The 16,487-nt window shown below is 37.0% G+C and overlaps 1 protein-coding gene across 4 annotated transcripts in view; it reads left to right on the plus strand.

Moving 5' to 3' along the window:
• The window catches only part of VWA8 (von Willebrand factor A domain containing 8), a 358,168-nt gene that overhangs the window by 53,232 nt on the left and 288,449 nt on the right, over positions 1-16,487 (plus strand). For 2 of the 4 annotated variants that reach the window (XR_011527880.1, XM_070578403.1), the window contains exons 5-9: positions 4,703-4,870; positions 9,071-9,235; positions 9,602-9,651; positions 10,403-10,511; positions 12,494-12,598. Coding sequence is in view for 3 of the 4 variants with exons in the window: in XM_070578403.1 (XP_070434504.1) it covers positions 4,703-4,870; positions 9,071-9,235; positions 9,602-9,651; positions 10,403-10,511; positions 12,494-12,598 (597 nt within the window). In the remaining variant the exon portion in view is untranslated. Of the gene's footprint in view, positions 1-4,702; positions 4,871-9,070; positions 9,236-9,601; positions 9,652-10,402; positions 10,512-12,493; positions 12,599-12,757; positions 12,810-16,487 lie in introns of those variants that run through there. The other 2 variants (XM_070578404.1, XM_070578405.1) reach the window with 2 other exon arrangements.

Consider the following 16,487-nt stretch of genomic DNA (forward strand, 5'->3'; position numbering starts at 1 on the left):
TTTATCCAAATAACACAAGAACACTAATTCAAAAAGATGCATGCACCCCTATGTTCATTGCAGCATTATTCACAATAGCCAAGACGTGGAAACAACCTAAGTGCCTGTCAACAGATGAATGGATGTACAAGATGTGTTATATATATACAATGGAAAACTACTCAGCCATGGAAGAGATAAAATCTTGCTATTTCTGACAACATAGATGGATCTTGAGCATATTATGTGAAGCAAAATAAGTCAGACAGAGAAAGACCAATACCATATTGTTACCAGCAGGGAAGAGAGGTGGGGGGAGGGCGAAAGTGGTAAAAAGGCACATTTGTTCCGTGACTGATGGTAATTAGACTTTGGGTGGTGAATACGATGTAGTCTATTCAGAGGTCGAAATATAATGATTTACACCTGAAATTTATATAATGTTATAAACCAATGTTACCTCAATAAAAATGGAAAAAACAATGCTTTCATGACTGTCTATGCCTCATTGTACACTTGTCTGTTTATTTTCTTAAGATAAATTCTTTGAAGTAGAATTGTTGGATTAATGAACATAGCTGTTTAAATATTTTATGTATATCTTGCTAAATTATTTTTTATAAGATTGTCATTTTACACTCAGACCATGAATTGAGAATGTCTGTTTCCTCTTAAACTTACCAACACTGGGTATTATCATTCTTTTTTAATCTTTGCTAATTTAAAAGTCTAAAGACATCTTGTCTTACCTTATAGCTCTCTGTTAACCAGTGAAATTGAATATATTCTATTATGGTGCTCATTTACATTTCATAGCAGTTACTTGCTAATAATCTGCAAAGTTCATTTTACATTGAAGATATTTATTTGGTCTCTGTTATATCTGTTGCAAATATTTCAAGTTTTCAGTTTGTCCTTTAATTTTTCTGTTTGCTATATGGAAAAATTTGAACATAATCTTATCTATCATTTCTTTGATGATGTCTGCCTTTGAATTATCAGAAAGATTTTCTCAACATAAAGATTGTTTAAAACACATATTTCCAATTACTAATTATATGGTTTTATTTTTACCATTAAATTTTTAAATTCATTTGAGTTTCTTATCCAAATTCTTAATTTCCACTAATTTGAACTGCCACTTTTCTCATATAATAAAATTTTTTAATGATTTTCATTAACTAGTTTTCTTATATAGAAAAAGTAATTCATGTGATCATAGCAAAAAAAAAAAATCCAAATGGTACACCAGGGCTTATATAAAAGAATCTCTCTGACTCTTTATTCCCATTTCCTAAAGTTTCAGGTTCACAAGTTAAATTTCTAGATATGCTATAGCATACCTTTTTATTCTGTTTTATTAATTTGCCTTTCTCTCTATCATCTTTCTTTCCATCTAATTTTTAAAGTTCCGCCTATTGCTTTCCTTTTATAGACTTTCCTGGCAATGTTTCTAATGGATTATTAAGGGAAAGTTAGACATTTAGAAGGCACTGTGAAACTGGATCCCTGCTTGATTGTTTCTTCTTTTTTTTTTTTCTTTTTTTTTCAAGATTTTATTTTTTCCTTTTTCTCCCCAAAGTCCCCCTGGTACATAGTTGTATATTCTTGGTTGTGGCTCCTTCTAGTTGTGGCATGTGGGATGCTGCCTCAGAGTGGCTTGATGAGCAGTGCCATGTCCGCTCCCAGGATTTGAACCAGTGAAACACTGGGCTGCCTGCACCGGAGCACGCGAACTTAACCACTCGGCCACGGGGCCAGCCCGATGATTGTTTTTTCTTACATTAATATTTATTAGGAGAAAGAAAGAAAGAAAGGACTTTAGTAATTATTTTTTTGTAACTAAAATAAAAAAATGTAAGTAAAACAAAGAGAGAAGTTTAAACTCGAGCTTGTTGTATTTTTTTTTTAAAGATTTTACTTTTCCTTTTTCTCCCAAAGCCCCCCAGTACATAATTGTGTATTTTTAGTTGTGGGTCCTTCTAGTTGTGGCATGTGGGACACTGCCTCAGCGTGGCTTGATGAGCGGTGCCATGTCCGCACCCAGGATTTGAGCTGGCGAAACCCTGGGCCACCGAAGCGGAATGCATGAACTTAACTGCTCAGCCACAGCGCCAGCCCCTAGAGTTTGTTGTATTTTGAAAACAGTTCAACAAGAAGGAAGTGTCAGAGTTACTAATGACATTACATAGGAATCATAGTATAATTATGGGTTGTGTTGATTTTCAGAGACTAATGAAACTTTCTTGTTAACCTCTCTTTCCAGATAAATTCTGGCAAATGATGAGTTCATTGCTAGTCAGTTGCAGAGATTTCACTGATATGACAATGTACTACTACTATGATCTGTTTCTACTTATGATACTTTTGGCACCAAATGTGTGGGTTTTTCCACAGCAAACAATTCTCCAATTCTCTAGGTGTCCTGCAATTTAGTTCACTTCTGACACTAACTACCCAGAGTTACTGCAGACCCCACAAGTTAGGGACTCAGTCTCACGAAACTATCCCCACTTCAGATGCCAATCACAAGTTTGAGCCACCCATACTTATGACCGACTGGCTATAAATCAGAAATTCCCACAACCCCCTCCTCTAGTTCAGTAATTTGCTAGCATGGACTTAGGGAAACACTTTACATAAATTAGCTGGTTTATTATAAATGGTATCATAAAGGGTATAAATGAACAGCCACATGACGAGGTACATCCACTGAGGATAGGAAGGGCCCCAAGGACAGGAGCTTCTGTCCCTTTGGAACTTGGGGTATGCCACAGTTCCGGCACATGGATGTGTTCACCAACCTGAAAGCTCTTCAGACCCCATTGTTTGGGGTTTTTATGGTGATTCCATTATGTATTAAAATTTTAGCTCTGCTATTTCAAACTGTTTAACCTCTCTTCAGTTGTAAAATTGGGTAAAATATTGTATACTTTGGAGGACTGTCATAAGAATTAAATTAAATAACATAAATGGGAGAACCCGATACGTCAGTTATTAACCTCTAGGCCTTACCACTTTCCCACTCAGCAAATAGACCAAACTGTGTCCAACATCAAGTATCAACTTCTTTAGTTTTATTTCAATAATTATGCACTTTCTTTTCTGTATTCCTCTACTAGCTCCTCCTCATCATTTGAACATGCTCAGTCAACTCTTTGCATCATTAAAAAAATGACTGCCACCATGCTGTCCCCAGCCCAGTCTCCATTTCTAGTAGCAGGCCCCTTCCATCTCCCCTTCCCAGTTATTTTGTAGAATATTGCTCAGTTTAGGTTTGTCTGATAGTTCCTCATGCTTTGATATTGTGCCCTTCTTGGCATATTTTTAGAAGTTTAGTACATGGAATAGATATGTCTCATTACTGGTGATGTTAACTTTGTTACTTGATTAAGGTGATATCTCCTATGTTCCTTCACGCTAGTATTGTTTTTCCCTTTCTTATTTATGAATATCTTGTTGGGAGGTGTTTTGAGTCTATACAAATAATCTTGTTTCTCATGATAATTTTACCCACTGATTTTACCATCCATTGATGATTCTTGCTTGCGACAATTATTATGTTGTGTGCCAAATGGTGATTTTCTATTTCTATCATTCTTTAATAGTAAAGATTCTTAACGTGAAGGCCCTATCATATATATATACCTGTGTGCATTTTACTCTCGGGAAAAGCAGCATTTATCAGATTTTCAGGAAGTCTTTAGATGGTAAACTCTTTTTCCATCTATCACTACTTTCTCACTTTATAGTCACAGCACCTAGCTCTGTTAGAGTAGATGAAGAGAGACCTTTGTGTCTTTGGCTTCTGTTTCTGATCTCTCTCTCTAGCTTATTCCAAATTCCTCTGAAGAGATTCAATGCATAATAGACTAAAGTATACCTGAGGTGAATAAAAGCAGATCTACAGTGTTTGTTGTCATCCTGTGTTGTCCAGACTTTGTCTTCCCTGGCCCACACTTGGGAAACCACTACATTTTGGTATATGTATTTCTAGTTTTATTTCAGAGAATGTGTATTTTTATCTCTGTGAAGTTTTTAAAAGTCAAATGCAGTATTTAGTCTGTCTGGTAACAAAGATTGATAAAAATCTCTAGCTCTTTTTTAATAATATTGCCACAGGTTGTGATAACTTAGTTTCTTTTTTATTATGAGCTGTGCTTTCTTGGAGTAAATAGATTCTTGTAAAAGAAAGCCTAATTGAGACATTAGCTGAAACATGAATTTTTATAAGAAGTAGTTTGTGTTTGGATTTTTAATGACCCAGAAACTATTTCAAACCATGGCTTTGACCTTACAGTCTCCATGCATTCTTATCTGACTCTCACAAGAAGCTTGTGGGATAAATAGGGCAGAGTAGTCTTCATTTCTGTTTTCTACTTAAGGAGTCTGTTTTCTTATTAATTATGTTACCTATTCAAAAATAGCTCTTAGTTTTCTATTTCTTTGGGCATATATCTAAAAATGTTACAGCTGAAAGGAACTTAGAGATCATTTCTTCCAATCTCTTCGTTTTACAAATGGGGCAAAAGGCCTAAGGAGAGAAAAATCACTTGCCTAAGGTCGCATAGGCAGATAAAGCAAAGCCAAGATCTGGAACCCAGCTTTCCTGATTCCAAGTGCCTGTAATAAGAACCAGAAGTTTGATTTGCATTACAAGTTATATTAGGCCATACTCTGCTATGTTCGATATTCTCATATTGCTTTTGTTTCTTGGAAATAGTGTGCAGTTCGTGCAGCCACAGAAGGCAGAACTCTCGTTTTGGAAGGCTTGGAAAAGGCGGAGAGGAATGTTCTGCCTGTTTTGAACAACTTACTGGAAAATAGGGAAATGCAGCTTGAAGATGGACGCTTCCTAATGTCTGCCGAGCGTTATGACAAACTTCTCCAAGTAAGAAAAGAAAAATTCGGCTGCTGTGTCTTAGCTATTCAGCTGTGAGTAGTGTGCCATTTTTTGTATGAGACATGATTCTATCAGAATGGGGACAGATGTTCAGGTGACCCATTTCTGGCAGATTGCTGAAGTCAAGTCATGTGTTTGCAGTTTTGCAAGGCTCTTCTGTTTGCAGATCATATTAGAAGACCTCTCAGATTTTCTCTTTTTTTGCCAGTCTAATAATTATCTTCCTTTTTTTCTCTTTTTAATTCTTTTTCCCTTGCTCCCTCCTTTCCTATCTTCCTTTTTCTGTCTCTCAACAACTATTTACTAAAAGCCTAGTGGCTTCTAGATAGGCCTAGGAATACAAAGCTGAATAAAGTCCAGTTCTTGGCTTTTAGGAAGCTCAAAGTCCAGTGGATATTGACAGAAATGAATAAGATATTTAAAAGATGCCCTAATGGTCCAAGCTACCAGCATCTGATGCATGAGTTGTTGTAAGAGCCTCCTAACTGGACTCTCTGCTTCCCCTCTGGCTGCCTCATAGCAGTCAGTGATCGCTTTAAATTATGTGACAGATCAGGTCATTCCTCTGTTCTAACCCTCTAACGACTCCTTGTTCTTCTCAGAATAAAATCCAGAGTCCTTACAGTGGAATACAGGGTCTTGTATGATTTGGGCCCTTACTGCCTGTTTGGCCTTATCTCCTTCTTCTATCCTTCTTTTATATTCTACTTCACCTACTAGTATTCTCTTTATTATACCTTAAACATGCTGGATAGACATTCTCCTAACTTAGAGGTGTGTTGCACAGGTACTTTGCTGTTCTGGAATGGTTTTCTCCCACATATCTGCTTGGGTCACTTCTGTGCCTCCTTCAAGTCTTTGCTCAAATGTTATATTATCAATGAAGCCTGCCCTCACCCTCCTGCTTAAAATTGCAATGTGCCCTCTGCCTCCATACTCCCTTACCCTGCTCTGTTTTTTTCCATAGTCTTCTAACATCCTACATGATTTACTTAGTTAATATGTTTTTAGTTCATTCTCTGCCTCCCTTTACTAGATTATAACTTTCACTAGGGCAGGGATTTTTGTCACTGATGTCATCTCAAGCTCTTAGAGCAATGCCTGGCACTTGGTAGTGCTCAGTAACCATTCGTTGAATGAATGAATAAGTGCAATAAAATCTTTAAATGCTGTGATACAAGTGAAAGAGGGCAAAAACCTGGGAATGTGGGGCTCTTCAAAAGCTTTGGAGAAGGGGGTCGTGTAATAATGTCACAAAAGGACAAGAAGACAGCCCTTGTTCCTTCAGCTCTGGCTGTACCAGACTGGAGCTCTCCTGCTAACCAAGTCTCCAGGGACAAATGGCTCTGCCCCTGCCTTCTTTCACACCTGTTCTGTAGAGTTGCATATATGTTAATCTTACTATCCCAAGTTGGTTACACATTGCTCAAGAGCAGGATCTGTGTCTTATGCTGCTTCTTGATCCTGCTACCAGGGGACTAATACAAGTCCAGAACACACTAGGCGCTAAATAATAGATGCCAGAGGTCTGATTGAACTGATGCTCCATGGCTAGCAGAACTAGAAGCATCTCTTTCTGATTTCCTCTGTGTGAGTCTTTTTTGTCAGGTATCTGTCTTGCAGCCCTTTTAGCACTCTGTTTCTTTACTGTTTATGAGAGCTTGTAGTTGGTGTTTTCATGCAGTGTAGTTGTTTTCTTTTGGATCTATCTAAAGATGGCATCATATTAATATAATTCGAAGGGGAAACTTGAGGATTTAATCAGTAATAAAAGTTAAATTTGTTTGTTCATATTGTTATAGTTAATTTACTGAAATGACAGCCATTTTTATTTATTTTTTAAAATTTATTTTCAACTTTATATTTTATAAATAATATAAATATAAATATAATAATAATAATTTATGTTTATTTTAACCGTAGGTAGATATTATGCAAAACATTTTCTCTTTAGATACTTTCTAATTACAAAATAACTCTTGTTTGCCCCTCTATAGTTATTCGCCATTTTTAGTAAATGATTTGGAAAAGAATACTCAGAATATAAAATCATTTTTCTAAGTATAGGAGTTACTTCACAACAAAAATTTTGAAATATTCTTTATTCATGTAGTAGAATTCTGTGCAAAATTATTAAACATATTACTTTGGATAGGAATTCAGAGTATAGGTTCAAAAGGGTTTTAGTATACAGAGAGTGCTTATTATTATTAAGTGAGAAGAATGTACTACATTGTTTTTTCCCAATGTAAATATCAGTATACATACCTAATTTTTATTGGTAAATGTGATTTCTGTATTCGTGGATTCTGTCTCATGCGAACCTCACAGAATATAGGCAAGATCCCTTCACAGAACAGTACCACCTCAAGACAATGTCTGTGATCAAAGGATCCAACACCATAATTGAAATCACACTTATTTCTAGCTGGATTCAATATAGTAAATTTGAATATCTCAAAATATTAGTGATTTTGTAGAGATGATTATAGTAGAATTTTATTATGGAAACAGATACAATCAGTTTGTATAAACTTTTTTTATATTCTGATTTTCATTTTTGGATAAGTGAAAAAAAAAATATTCGGCTCTTTGAAGATTGTACTCTTGGTTTCTCAGACAGGGCTACATCCAAACTCTTGCATGTGACATAGTATCAGTGTTAGTCCTATTAATTACAGAGGATCATTATTTTGGTTATGCTTGACATAATTGTTCATTATGTTTTAAAATTGTTTTGTACAGTCACTCAACAGACATTTGTCCTATTATGTGCTAGAGGTAATAAATGCTTTGAAGAGCTTGGATCCACCATGAGACCATCACGTCCAGAAGTCAGCACACAAATATATAACAATAGAAGCTTGCGTAGGACACAGTGGAGGGGTACAGAAGTGGTTCGAATGGGGGAAGGGGATTAGAAAGGGGCCCATTTTGATGATGATGTGTGTACTGAGCTTTGAATGATACTTGTGTTTATGCTGTGCTGAGTGGAAAGGATGTTCCAGGCAAGTGGAACAGTGCTGGTGAAGCAGCTTGATGTGTCTGGAGAGCCACATTTGTGAGATGGGGCTGGAGCACAGGTCAGGGAAGGCAGGCCGAGGGGATGTTGTGCAGTGATTGCTGAGACTGGAAGAATCAGACGTGAATCCAGCCAGGAAAGGCCGTGAGTGTCACGCTAAGAGTTTCCATACTGTCATATGGGCCACGCCCGCTGAAGATCTGCTGAAAGCTGAGGACTTGTCTCTTAGAATGTGCACATGCACGTTCGTATAAACTTTGTAAGCTCCATGGATCCTACAGCTGAGGACAGTGAAGAGCCACTGATAGATCAGGCAGAGAACGAAGGAGTGGCATTTAACAGGTGCCTGCTATGGACCAGTTGCTTTTACATACATTATCACATTTAGTTTTTGTAACAGCCATAATAATGTTGGTGATCTTCCCACTTTATAGATAAGAAAGCTGAGGCTCAGAGGGTCTAATAACATGCTCTTGGTCACTTAGCTAGAGTTTGCACCAAGCACTAGAGCCAGCATTTATAACTCTAAAACCTGTGCTGTTTCCAGTCTCTCACCTCCACTATGTACTAGCTGCAGGACTGTGGGCCAGTTATGTAACTCCTTTGAACATCAGTTTGTTCACCCATAAAAAGAAATTAAATGTCTGTTTGAATTCTGGTGAAAGTTAAATAAGAAAAATTCATGGGAAGTGCTTACCATGCAGGAAGTTTTCAATACGTGTTGGTTATTACTATTAATATGCCTTGGTAGAAATATACCCATAAACATAGTTATCTATTTAAGGTCCATGGGCAGTGTGCTCTGCTGGTGGTCTGCCTGTCTAGGACTAGCTTTTTATATCCTCTGTCTGGACCAGTATATTTTCCTTACCCTCCTTACTCTGTTCCTCTCTGTTACTGACTAGGGCTTAGAGATCTGACCCACATCTCCTTTGTTCCTGGATGCATTAGCTGCTTCTCCTTTCAACACCAGTTTTCATATTGTGAACCCTCCCTGGCATCCTGATCCTGCTTTCAGTCTGCTGCCTTCCTTGACAGTTTGGCTTTGAGAGTGTTCTCAAATACAGCTTACTCAGCAGTGAGGGCCTGAATTCCTTAGACTGGCAGCTCTTGCACTTGTAGTCTGTATCATTTATGATGTAATTTTTGATCTCTTGCTCTTTTAGGATCATACCAAAACAGAGTTGGATGCTTGGAAGATTGTTCGAGTTAGTGAAAATTTCCGAGTGATTGCCTTGGGCTTGCCAGTGCCTCGGTACTCGGGGAATCCATTAGACCCCCCTCTCCGTTCTCGATTTCAAGCCAGGGATATTTATTATCTACCCTTCAAGGTAAGTATGAACAAGGATAATTTATTTTTTAAACAGTTTTTTTATTTATAATAAATTCAATTACTATAAAAATGTTACTGTGTTCGTAGATGTCCCCCTCAGTAGTTAAAGGAACAAATAAAAGGATGTAGGATGAAGAAAATCTCTGGAAACAGGGAAGAAAAATTATTGTGGCATTATACTTCTGGCAGATTAGAAAAAGGCTAACTTTTCTTTTAGAAAATGACATGTATCAAGATATGATTTTTTTGCTATTCATTACTTAGTGTCTGCTTAATTAAAAGTTGAATTGTGTCTATAAAACATTTGCATTTAATCTGTTACATTCCTTATTAATTGATTTGGTATGTTTCTGTGTTATTTTAGGACCAACTTAAACTGTTATATTCGGTTGGAGCCAATATTTCTGCTGAGAAGTAAGTATTTGAGCTATGTATACATATATATTTTTATATAAATATCTGGACACTTTAACATTGAATTTGTTTTGCCCATTCATTGATTGATTGGTTCATTCATCCAATAACTGTTCTTTGAAGAATTTTGCAGTAACTGTGGTAACTGCTGCTGATAAAGTTAATGAGACGTAATCTCTGATGGCAAGAAACGTAAGATCTAGCAGAGCTTAAAGATATGTGAATACTTTAGTTTAACGTAGTGTAGTAAGGGCTCTAATTTCAAAGTATTGAGGCTGTTGTATTTGAGACTTTACAAGGGTTTCAAAAAGGCACTGGCAGTTGATATGGGTCCTAAAGAATGAGTAGGCTTTTTCTAGTTAGAGAATGGAATTAAGGAATTCTAAGCAATTTTTATTAGAGAATGGGATATAAGAGTGTATGCCTCATTCTTGAGGCTGTAAAAAGCTCCTGGTGGCTAGAGTTAAGTTTGGATTGAGAAAGGTGGGAGGTGAGGCTGGCAAGGTGGATTTGGACCATGTTGTGAAAAACCTCACATATTGTGACAGGTTTAAGAAATACGTCTGTGTCTCTAATCAGCTTCTGAGTTTTCAGTGGAATATTATAATATGGAGCTGTTGTTCCTTAAGAATTTAGTAGTAGATGTCATCTTTTTAGATTAGTTAAATTGGCCCAGCTCTTTTATATTTAACAGATTTATACATTAAAACTATTAGAATAAAATGTAATGTCACGTATTTTTTCCCCCTAGAGTTTCTCAGCTCTTGTCCTTTGCCACCACACTCTGTTCCCAAGAATCTTCTACTCTTGGCCTTCCAGATTTTCCTTTAGATAGTTTACCAGCTGCAGTTCAAATCCTGGTATGTATAAAATAAATTAATGGCTAGTATACCCAAATGTGGTGAAGAAAATCTAAGAGTTAATCCTTGGGGATTAATCACTTCAGTTTGCTTTGTCGTATTCTTTTATAAATAGTGAAAGATCTGACATTAATTTGTTGTTTAGTACAGTAAACTATGCAGAGACCAGTGACATGTTCTGAGCCTTTAAAGAGCTTACAGCCTTGGAGGGGAGAAGGTAGACGTGCAACTCAGGTAGAAGTTCCACAGAGGGAAGGAGCACTTCAGCCTGATCTTGCAGAGGTACACTGCAGTGTAAGTTGTGCCTCAGACTTGCCTCAACCCGAGATAGGGGAGCTGGGGTTTTCACACTCTAGCACCATCAGTCATTGGTTAGTGGTCATCCCAGGGGACACAAATTCCCAGGCACTAGCTACTCTTCCAGCCTGTGAGCAAAGCTGGCTCCAGGAGCTCAAGAGCAGTCTTTTTAAAAAGACCTGCAGCAGCTGGCTCTTGGAAGGGAAAGCTGAAGGGCACAGAGAGGATAAACACAGATCTGAGGGGATTTCTGCTGCAGTTTCACAAAGGTCATGACAGTAGTGTCTGGAGTGGTGGAAAGGCCTCCAGGCAGAGGGAACGGCACGTACAAAGGTCTTGATTCACAAAAGGGCCTGGTATCTTTGGAAAATGATAGTAAGTAGTATCCCTAGAGCAAGCATGGATGGTGAAGGGAAGTTAGAACCTTACTGTGCCACCTCACTTATTGTGAAGTGTTTTGCATGGTGAGTGAAATTGTCTGGGTTTTATGAAGTGAAAGAAATGGCCCATCAGACTTTATTAGGTAGGTGAGATGTGTAGTAAGCAGATACATGTTGGAGGAAGATACCTCTCTTGGCAGCAAGGAGGGCTGGGGAGAGTGTGGTTGCGCAGGGAGCAAATAGGAAACTGTCCTAACAGTCAGTGAGAGACCTTGCTAAGGAGAGCATAATTCAAGGTGGTGGGGATACCGCCTGGGCAAGAGACTTCCTTTTAAACTTTTGTTGCTACTTATTTTGTGTTTCCTGAGAGTCAGTGAATTAGGTTTCCCAAGTATTCTTTATGCTTCTATCCTAGAAGAACTCTTATCCTATTTATCATGTCTTCTACTTTTCAGTCTTTTTGTTTTGCTCAGAACTTTTTGCTTTGATAGTTCTCAAATCTAAAAAAAAGTTAAAAATAGTAAAATAAACATCTATAATCCTTTCAACTAGAATCATCAATTTTTAACATATTGCTGCATTTGTTTGCTCTTTTTGTTTCTGAGCCATTTGAAAGCAAATTGCTGTCCATAATCTTAAATACTTCAGTATGCAACTTCTAGGAATTAGAACATTCTTCTATATAACCAGAACACCATTATTATACCCCTCAGCATATTAATAGTAATTCTATGATAGCATCTAATAGACAGTCCATACTGAAATTTTCCTAATCGTCCCTGTTATTAGACTTTTAAAAGAATTGTGAAAGCAGCTTGATTTGGGGGGAAGATTTTAGGATAATAAACACTTTCTAACTTTGTAGTTATAACTGTGAAGCTGGGTGAATGTGGATAAGATTAACTCAAGATTAGGAATAACAGTGAAGAAGGTACTTTGGGATGAGTAGGGTAGGGAAATGTGTTCAGATATGTAGTTTCAGACATGCTGAATGGGCGTATAGTCACATCTCATGGGAAGGTGACAGTTCAAGTCTAAAGCTCAAGAAAGAGGTCAGGACTAGAGACAGAGACATGGGAGCCACAACGCATAGGCAGTAGCTGAAAAATAGAGGAGGGTGAGCTTACCAAGGGAAAGGATGTGGAACAGGAAGAGGAGAGGAAATAATTAATATTTGTTTTTGTAGACTTCTGGGAAATATGAGAAACCTGTAAGGAAATTTCAATGTCATATATATATTTCAGATAAATTCTCTGTGATTATTTTAGATGTTCCTCATTCCTATATATTTTTGCTCCTAAATAGGATTCCTTTCCTATGATGTCAATCAAACATGCAGTCCAGTGGCTTTACCCATACGCTATTTTACTAGGACATGAAGGGAAGATGGCTGTGGAAGGTGTTTTAAAAGTAAGTATCTGCTTTACTTTCTTTTTGTTCCTTTCCTTTCCCGTTTTCTCTTCCCTTCCCTTTTGCCCATCTCTCCCTTCCCCCTCTTTCCTACTTTTTTCTCTCCCTCTTTCTTTCTTTCCCTTGCCTTCCCTTGCCTTTCCTTCTCTTCTTTTCCAGGGATGGAGGCATTGGCATGTCAGTGATGGAGAGGCAAGCACAAAGATGGCTGGTGAGGTTTGAAGATTGCCTACATTGTGCAAATAAGTGAATTAATTAAACAAATGAGTGAATATATTGAGGATAATCATAGCTCTGTTTCTCACTGTTGGAGAAGGAATTTATAAATGTAGAAAGCAGGGAGGAAAAAAAGAACCCAGCAGTGTTAGATTGGAATTGCAGAAATCAGTATAAACTCATGTTTTTTCAATATATATAAACAGATAGATATAGTAATAAATGTAGATAGCATGTGTGCATATGTGTATACTTACATGTGTTTTCCAGCTCTGTCCCCTGAGAGGGCCTAAAAACTATAACACTCCAGTGGCAATGATCATACCAGGTGCTGAGACATTGGTTTCTAAATACCACGCTTCCCTAAAAGGAATCAGGACTCCTTGGATGTAGGGCTGAATCAAGGCTTAGCACAGCAAAAGTATATGATAAGCCTGGGCTATCTTGTTGTGCCAAAAAGTAGGGAAGTGTTCAACAAATTATGTTGACATGTCAAAGTGACAGAGGAGCCAGCTTGAAGTGGCTCTCACTGGCCGAAATCTGAGGCAGTTTTGGCATCAAGATAAATAATGATAGTAACTGATTATAACCCATTGAATAAAATAGGAATCTATAAATCCATATTGATATAAACAAACAAACAAATACATAGTGGAGAAGAAAAGGATCTTCCTTAGTGTAGAATGCCTACTAATAAATGCAGAAGGAATTATATAGATAGAAAAATCACCATTTGGCAACCATCAGCGTGGTGGTTGATTTAGGCAGAAGTCACCAAAGGATATTAAAACTGGTGGGTGGAAGTTCTAAGAGAAATAGGATATTGATGTAATTTAGGAATATCTCCCCCCTAAAACACTCAATTGACTACAAAACAGGAAAATGAGATTTTTACGGTAAACACCAACTTGATCAGGTGAGACAAGTCGACATCGTCTGCCTCCTGAGTGTTGTGCTGAGAGGAGCTCAGTATCATTTCAGGAGTATTTCAGATAGGAATTGATGGTGAGTTTGGCCATGAGAAAGTATTGTATAGACCTAGGTTGAGGGCAATCTTACAGAATAAAAGGCCTGTATTCTTTAGAACTGTCCAGGCCATGAAAGTCAGAAAAGCTGAGGAACTGTTGAAAGAGAGTGAAGAGCTATGACAGCCAAGGCAGATAGGAAAAAGTGACATTGTTGGCACAGTTGGTTAAACTTGAATAGGGTCTGTGGATTGAATAGTAGTGTTCTATTAAATTGTTCTCCTGATTTGGAAGCTTATGTGGTGACATTGGCCAGAGTTCTTGTTTTCAGGAAACGTGAACTGGAATGTTCAGGGGTGATGCGGTGGCATATCTGTAGCTTGCTTTTAAATGGTTCACAAAAAGACCAATGATTGGATGTGTGTGTATGTTAACCACTGAGAAATCTGAGTGAAGGCAAAACAGAAGTTCCTTGTACAGCTGTGTCCTGCAACTTTCCTAAAAGTTTGAAATTGTTTCAAGATAAAAAAAAATTTTAAGTGACTATCCACTATAATTCATTTCAAAATTAAAAAAAATTTAAAACAAATATCTAATAAACATGGAGTTAAAAATCTGTCTGCCTATAACTTAAATTATTAACTTGAAAAGCAAGCATTTTATATAAAACTATGGAAACTGCTGTAGAGCCTGTCATATAAACTAATGAAGTTCTTGTTTTTGTCATAAGTGATTTATAATACATGGAGCATGGTTTTCTTTTAAAATATGTGTGGCATAATTTCCTCATCTTATAACTATATATTTAAAAGTGTTGACCTTTGGCAGAGACTTATTGACTTACCCAAATTAATTCCTGTTTACGAAAGACAGTTTTTGGTTTTTGTTTACAGTTTGGCTCAAAGTACAGATTTCTAAGGAGTGGGTGGAATGCAAGCACTAAGCTGTTGTGGCTGTATGTATAGGTCCTTCATTTTCTGGAGGCCAGGATTGGACAGCCTTAAACATGTGGAATGGTATTGGTTTCTCCCTTATCCTAAAATCTACAGAGGGTCTTTGGGAGTTTAGAAGTACTCTCTCTGCAGCTGATCATGGTGAGAAGAGCTCAGAAGAGTGGAACAGTAGATTTTAGTTACTTTAGTGGGATTTTTTTTTTCTCACATATCAGCTAGTCCAAGAAATAATATTTTCTATGATTGATGATGTAAATAATAACAGTAATAAAATAAAACTAATAAAAAGCTCTTCCTCATAGATGCTGAGAAGCGTAATTTGGGACAGAATCTAAGAACATAAAGAAGCAAGGGGAAAATAAAAGTCAGTATAGAGGCAAAGGGAAGTAGAAAGAGACAGCAGAGAATAGAAGCAGAGCTGAGAACAGTGAAATAGCAGCCACTGGTGAAAGAGAAGAAAGGTCTGCTATGTGTGTGAGGCGGGGCTGGAGAGGGTGGGAGAGAGAGGAAGAGAGGAGAGAGGGAGGAGGAGGCGGTGCAAGGATATTAAGGGGACAATGAAGAGCCATTTGGAAATGGGGAAATTAATTCTCAGGCTTGAGGAGTCAGGAAACGACCATTTTCTGACTATATAGTTCACTTTGAGTTTTATTCCAGGCACTGAAAAAAAAGAGAACTAGAACTCGTATTTGATTTAATCAACATCTAAGCTAAGTTGGCATTGGTCATTGAAGTAGAGCACCGACTGCTTAAGAAAAAAGGCTGTGATTCCCAATGAGCTCCCTTGATGCCCGTCAGCACAAAGCCTAGTGCCTTGGAACAAGGGTAAATAGTCAGGGAGGAAGAAAATATCACGGGAAGTTGTGATAAAATGAAGCAAAGTAAAGTTTTTTGTGACATAATTGAGAGAAGATATTCACTGTCTAGATAAGTCAGGTATGAGCAAAGGTCTTTATTTTTACAAAGAAACCACTTTGATGTGTTTCTGGTCTCTAATTTCAAAACTGGTCGTACAAATTAGATAAAATTATAGAATACCTTTAAAGAGTTAAGTTTTCTAAAGAAAGTAGCCAGTGTTGCTGCATTTTGTTTGGCCTTTATTTTGACCTTCATAATAAAAGGAACATAGAAAAAGACTGAAGGTCCATATTATGAATAGAAATTATTTCAAATTTGATTGTAGAGTTTAAAAAAAAGGAAAAGGGAATGAAATTACTTAGAAGAAAAAGGATTATCTTTTATTGCCTTGTGTAAAGAGCTAGTTAAGGAACAGTACTTCTCCTTTTTCCCACTCCTCAGAGGGGAGTGGGAGATGCTTAAATTCGTTCATCTGAACCTAATGAAGAACTTTCTTTTTATAAGATCATTACATGCTGATGCATACAACCAGATTACAGTATTAAATCTCTCTCCTTAAAAATAGAATAGTTTACTGATTGATATAATTCTGTGTGATCTGTTTTGGGGCAGTCTGTGTGGCCTGTTTGTTATTCTAAATTTGTCTATCTTTTCAAGCTAATGTTCATAGATGAACAAAATTTTATATAGCCTCAAATAATTTTAAATTAAGAGAGGTGAAAAATTAAGGAAATATTGTTGAATTTGGAAAAAAATGTTGAATTAAAGAATAGAAATATCTATTATAATAACACACCAAAAAGAAACATATAGATGTTTACAATAACTTTTCCTTGATAAATAATAATTGTTTTCTGACCTAGATTGTCATAGAAATTGATAGATAGTTGCATTTGA

Source organism: Equus przewalskii, chromosome 16 (assembly GCF_037783145.1).
Source record: "Equus przewalskii isolate Varuska chromosome 16, EquPr2, whole genome shotgun sequence".
Classification (NCBI taxonomy): Eukaryota; Metazoa; Chordata; class Mammalia; order Perissodactyla; family Equidae; genus Equus; species Equus przewalskii.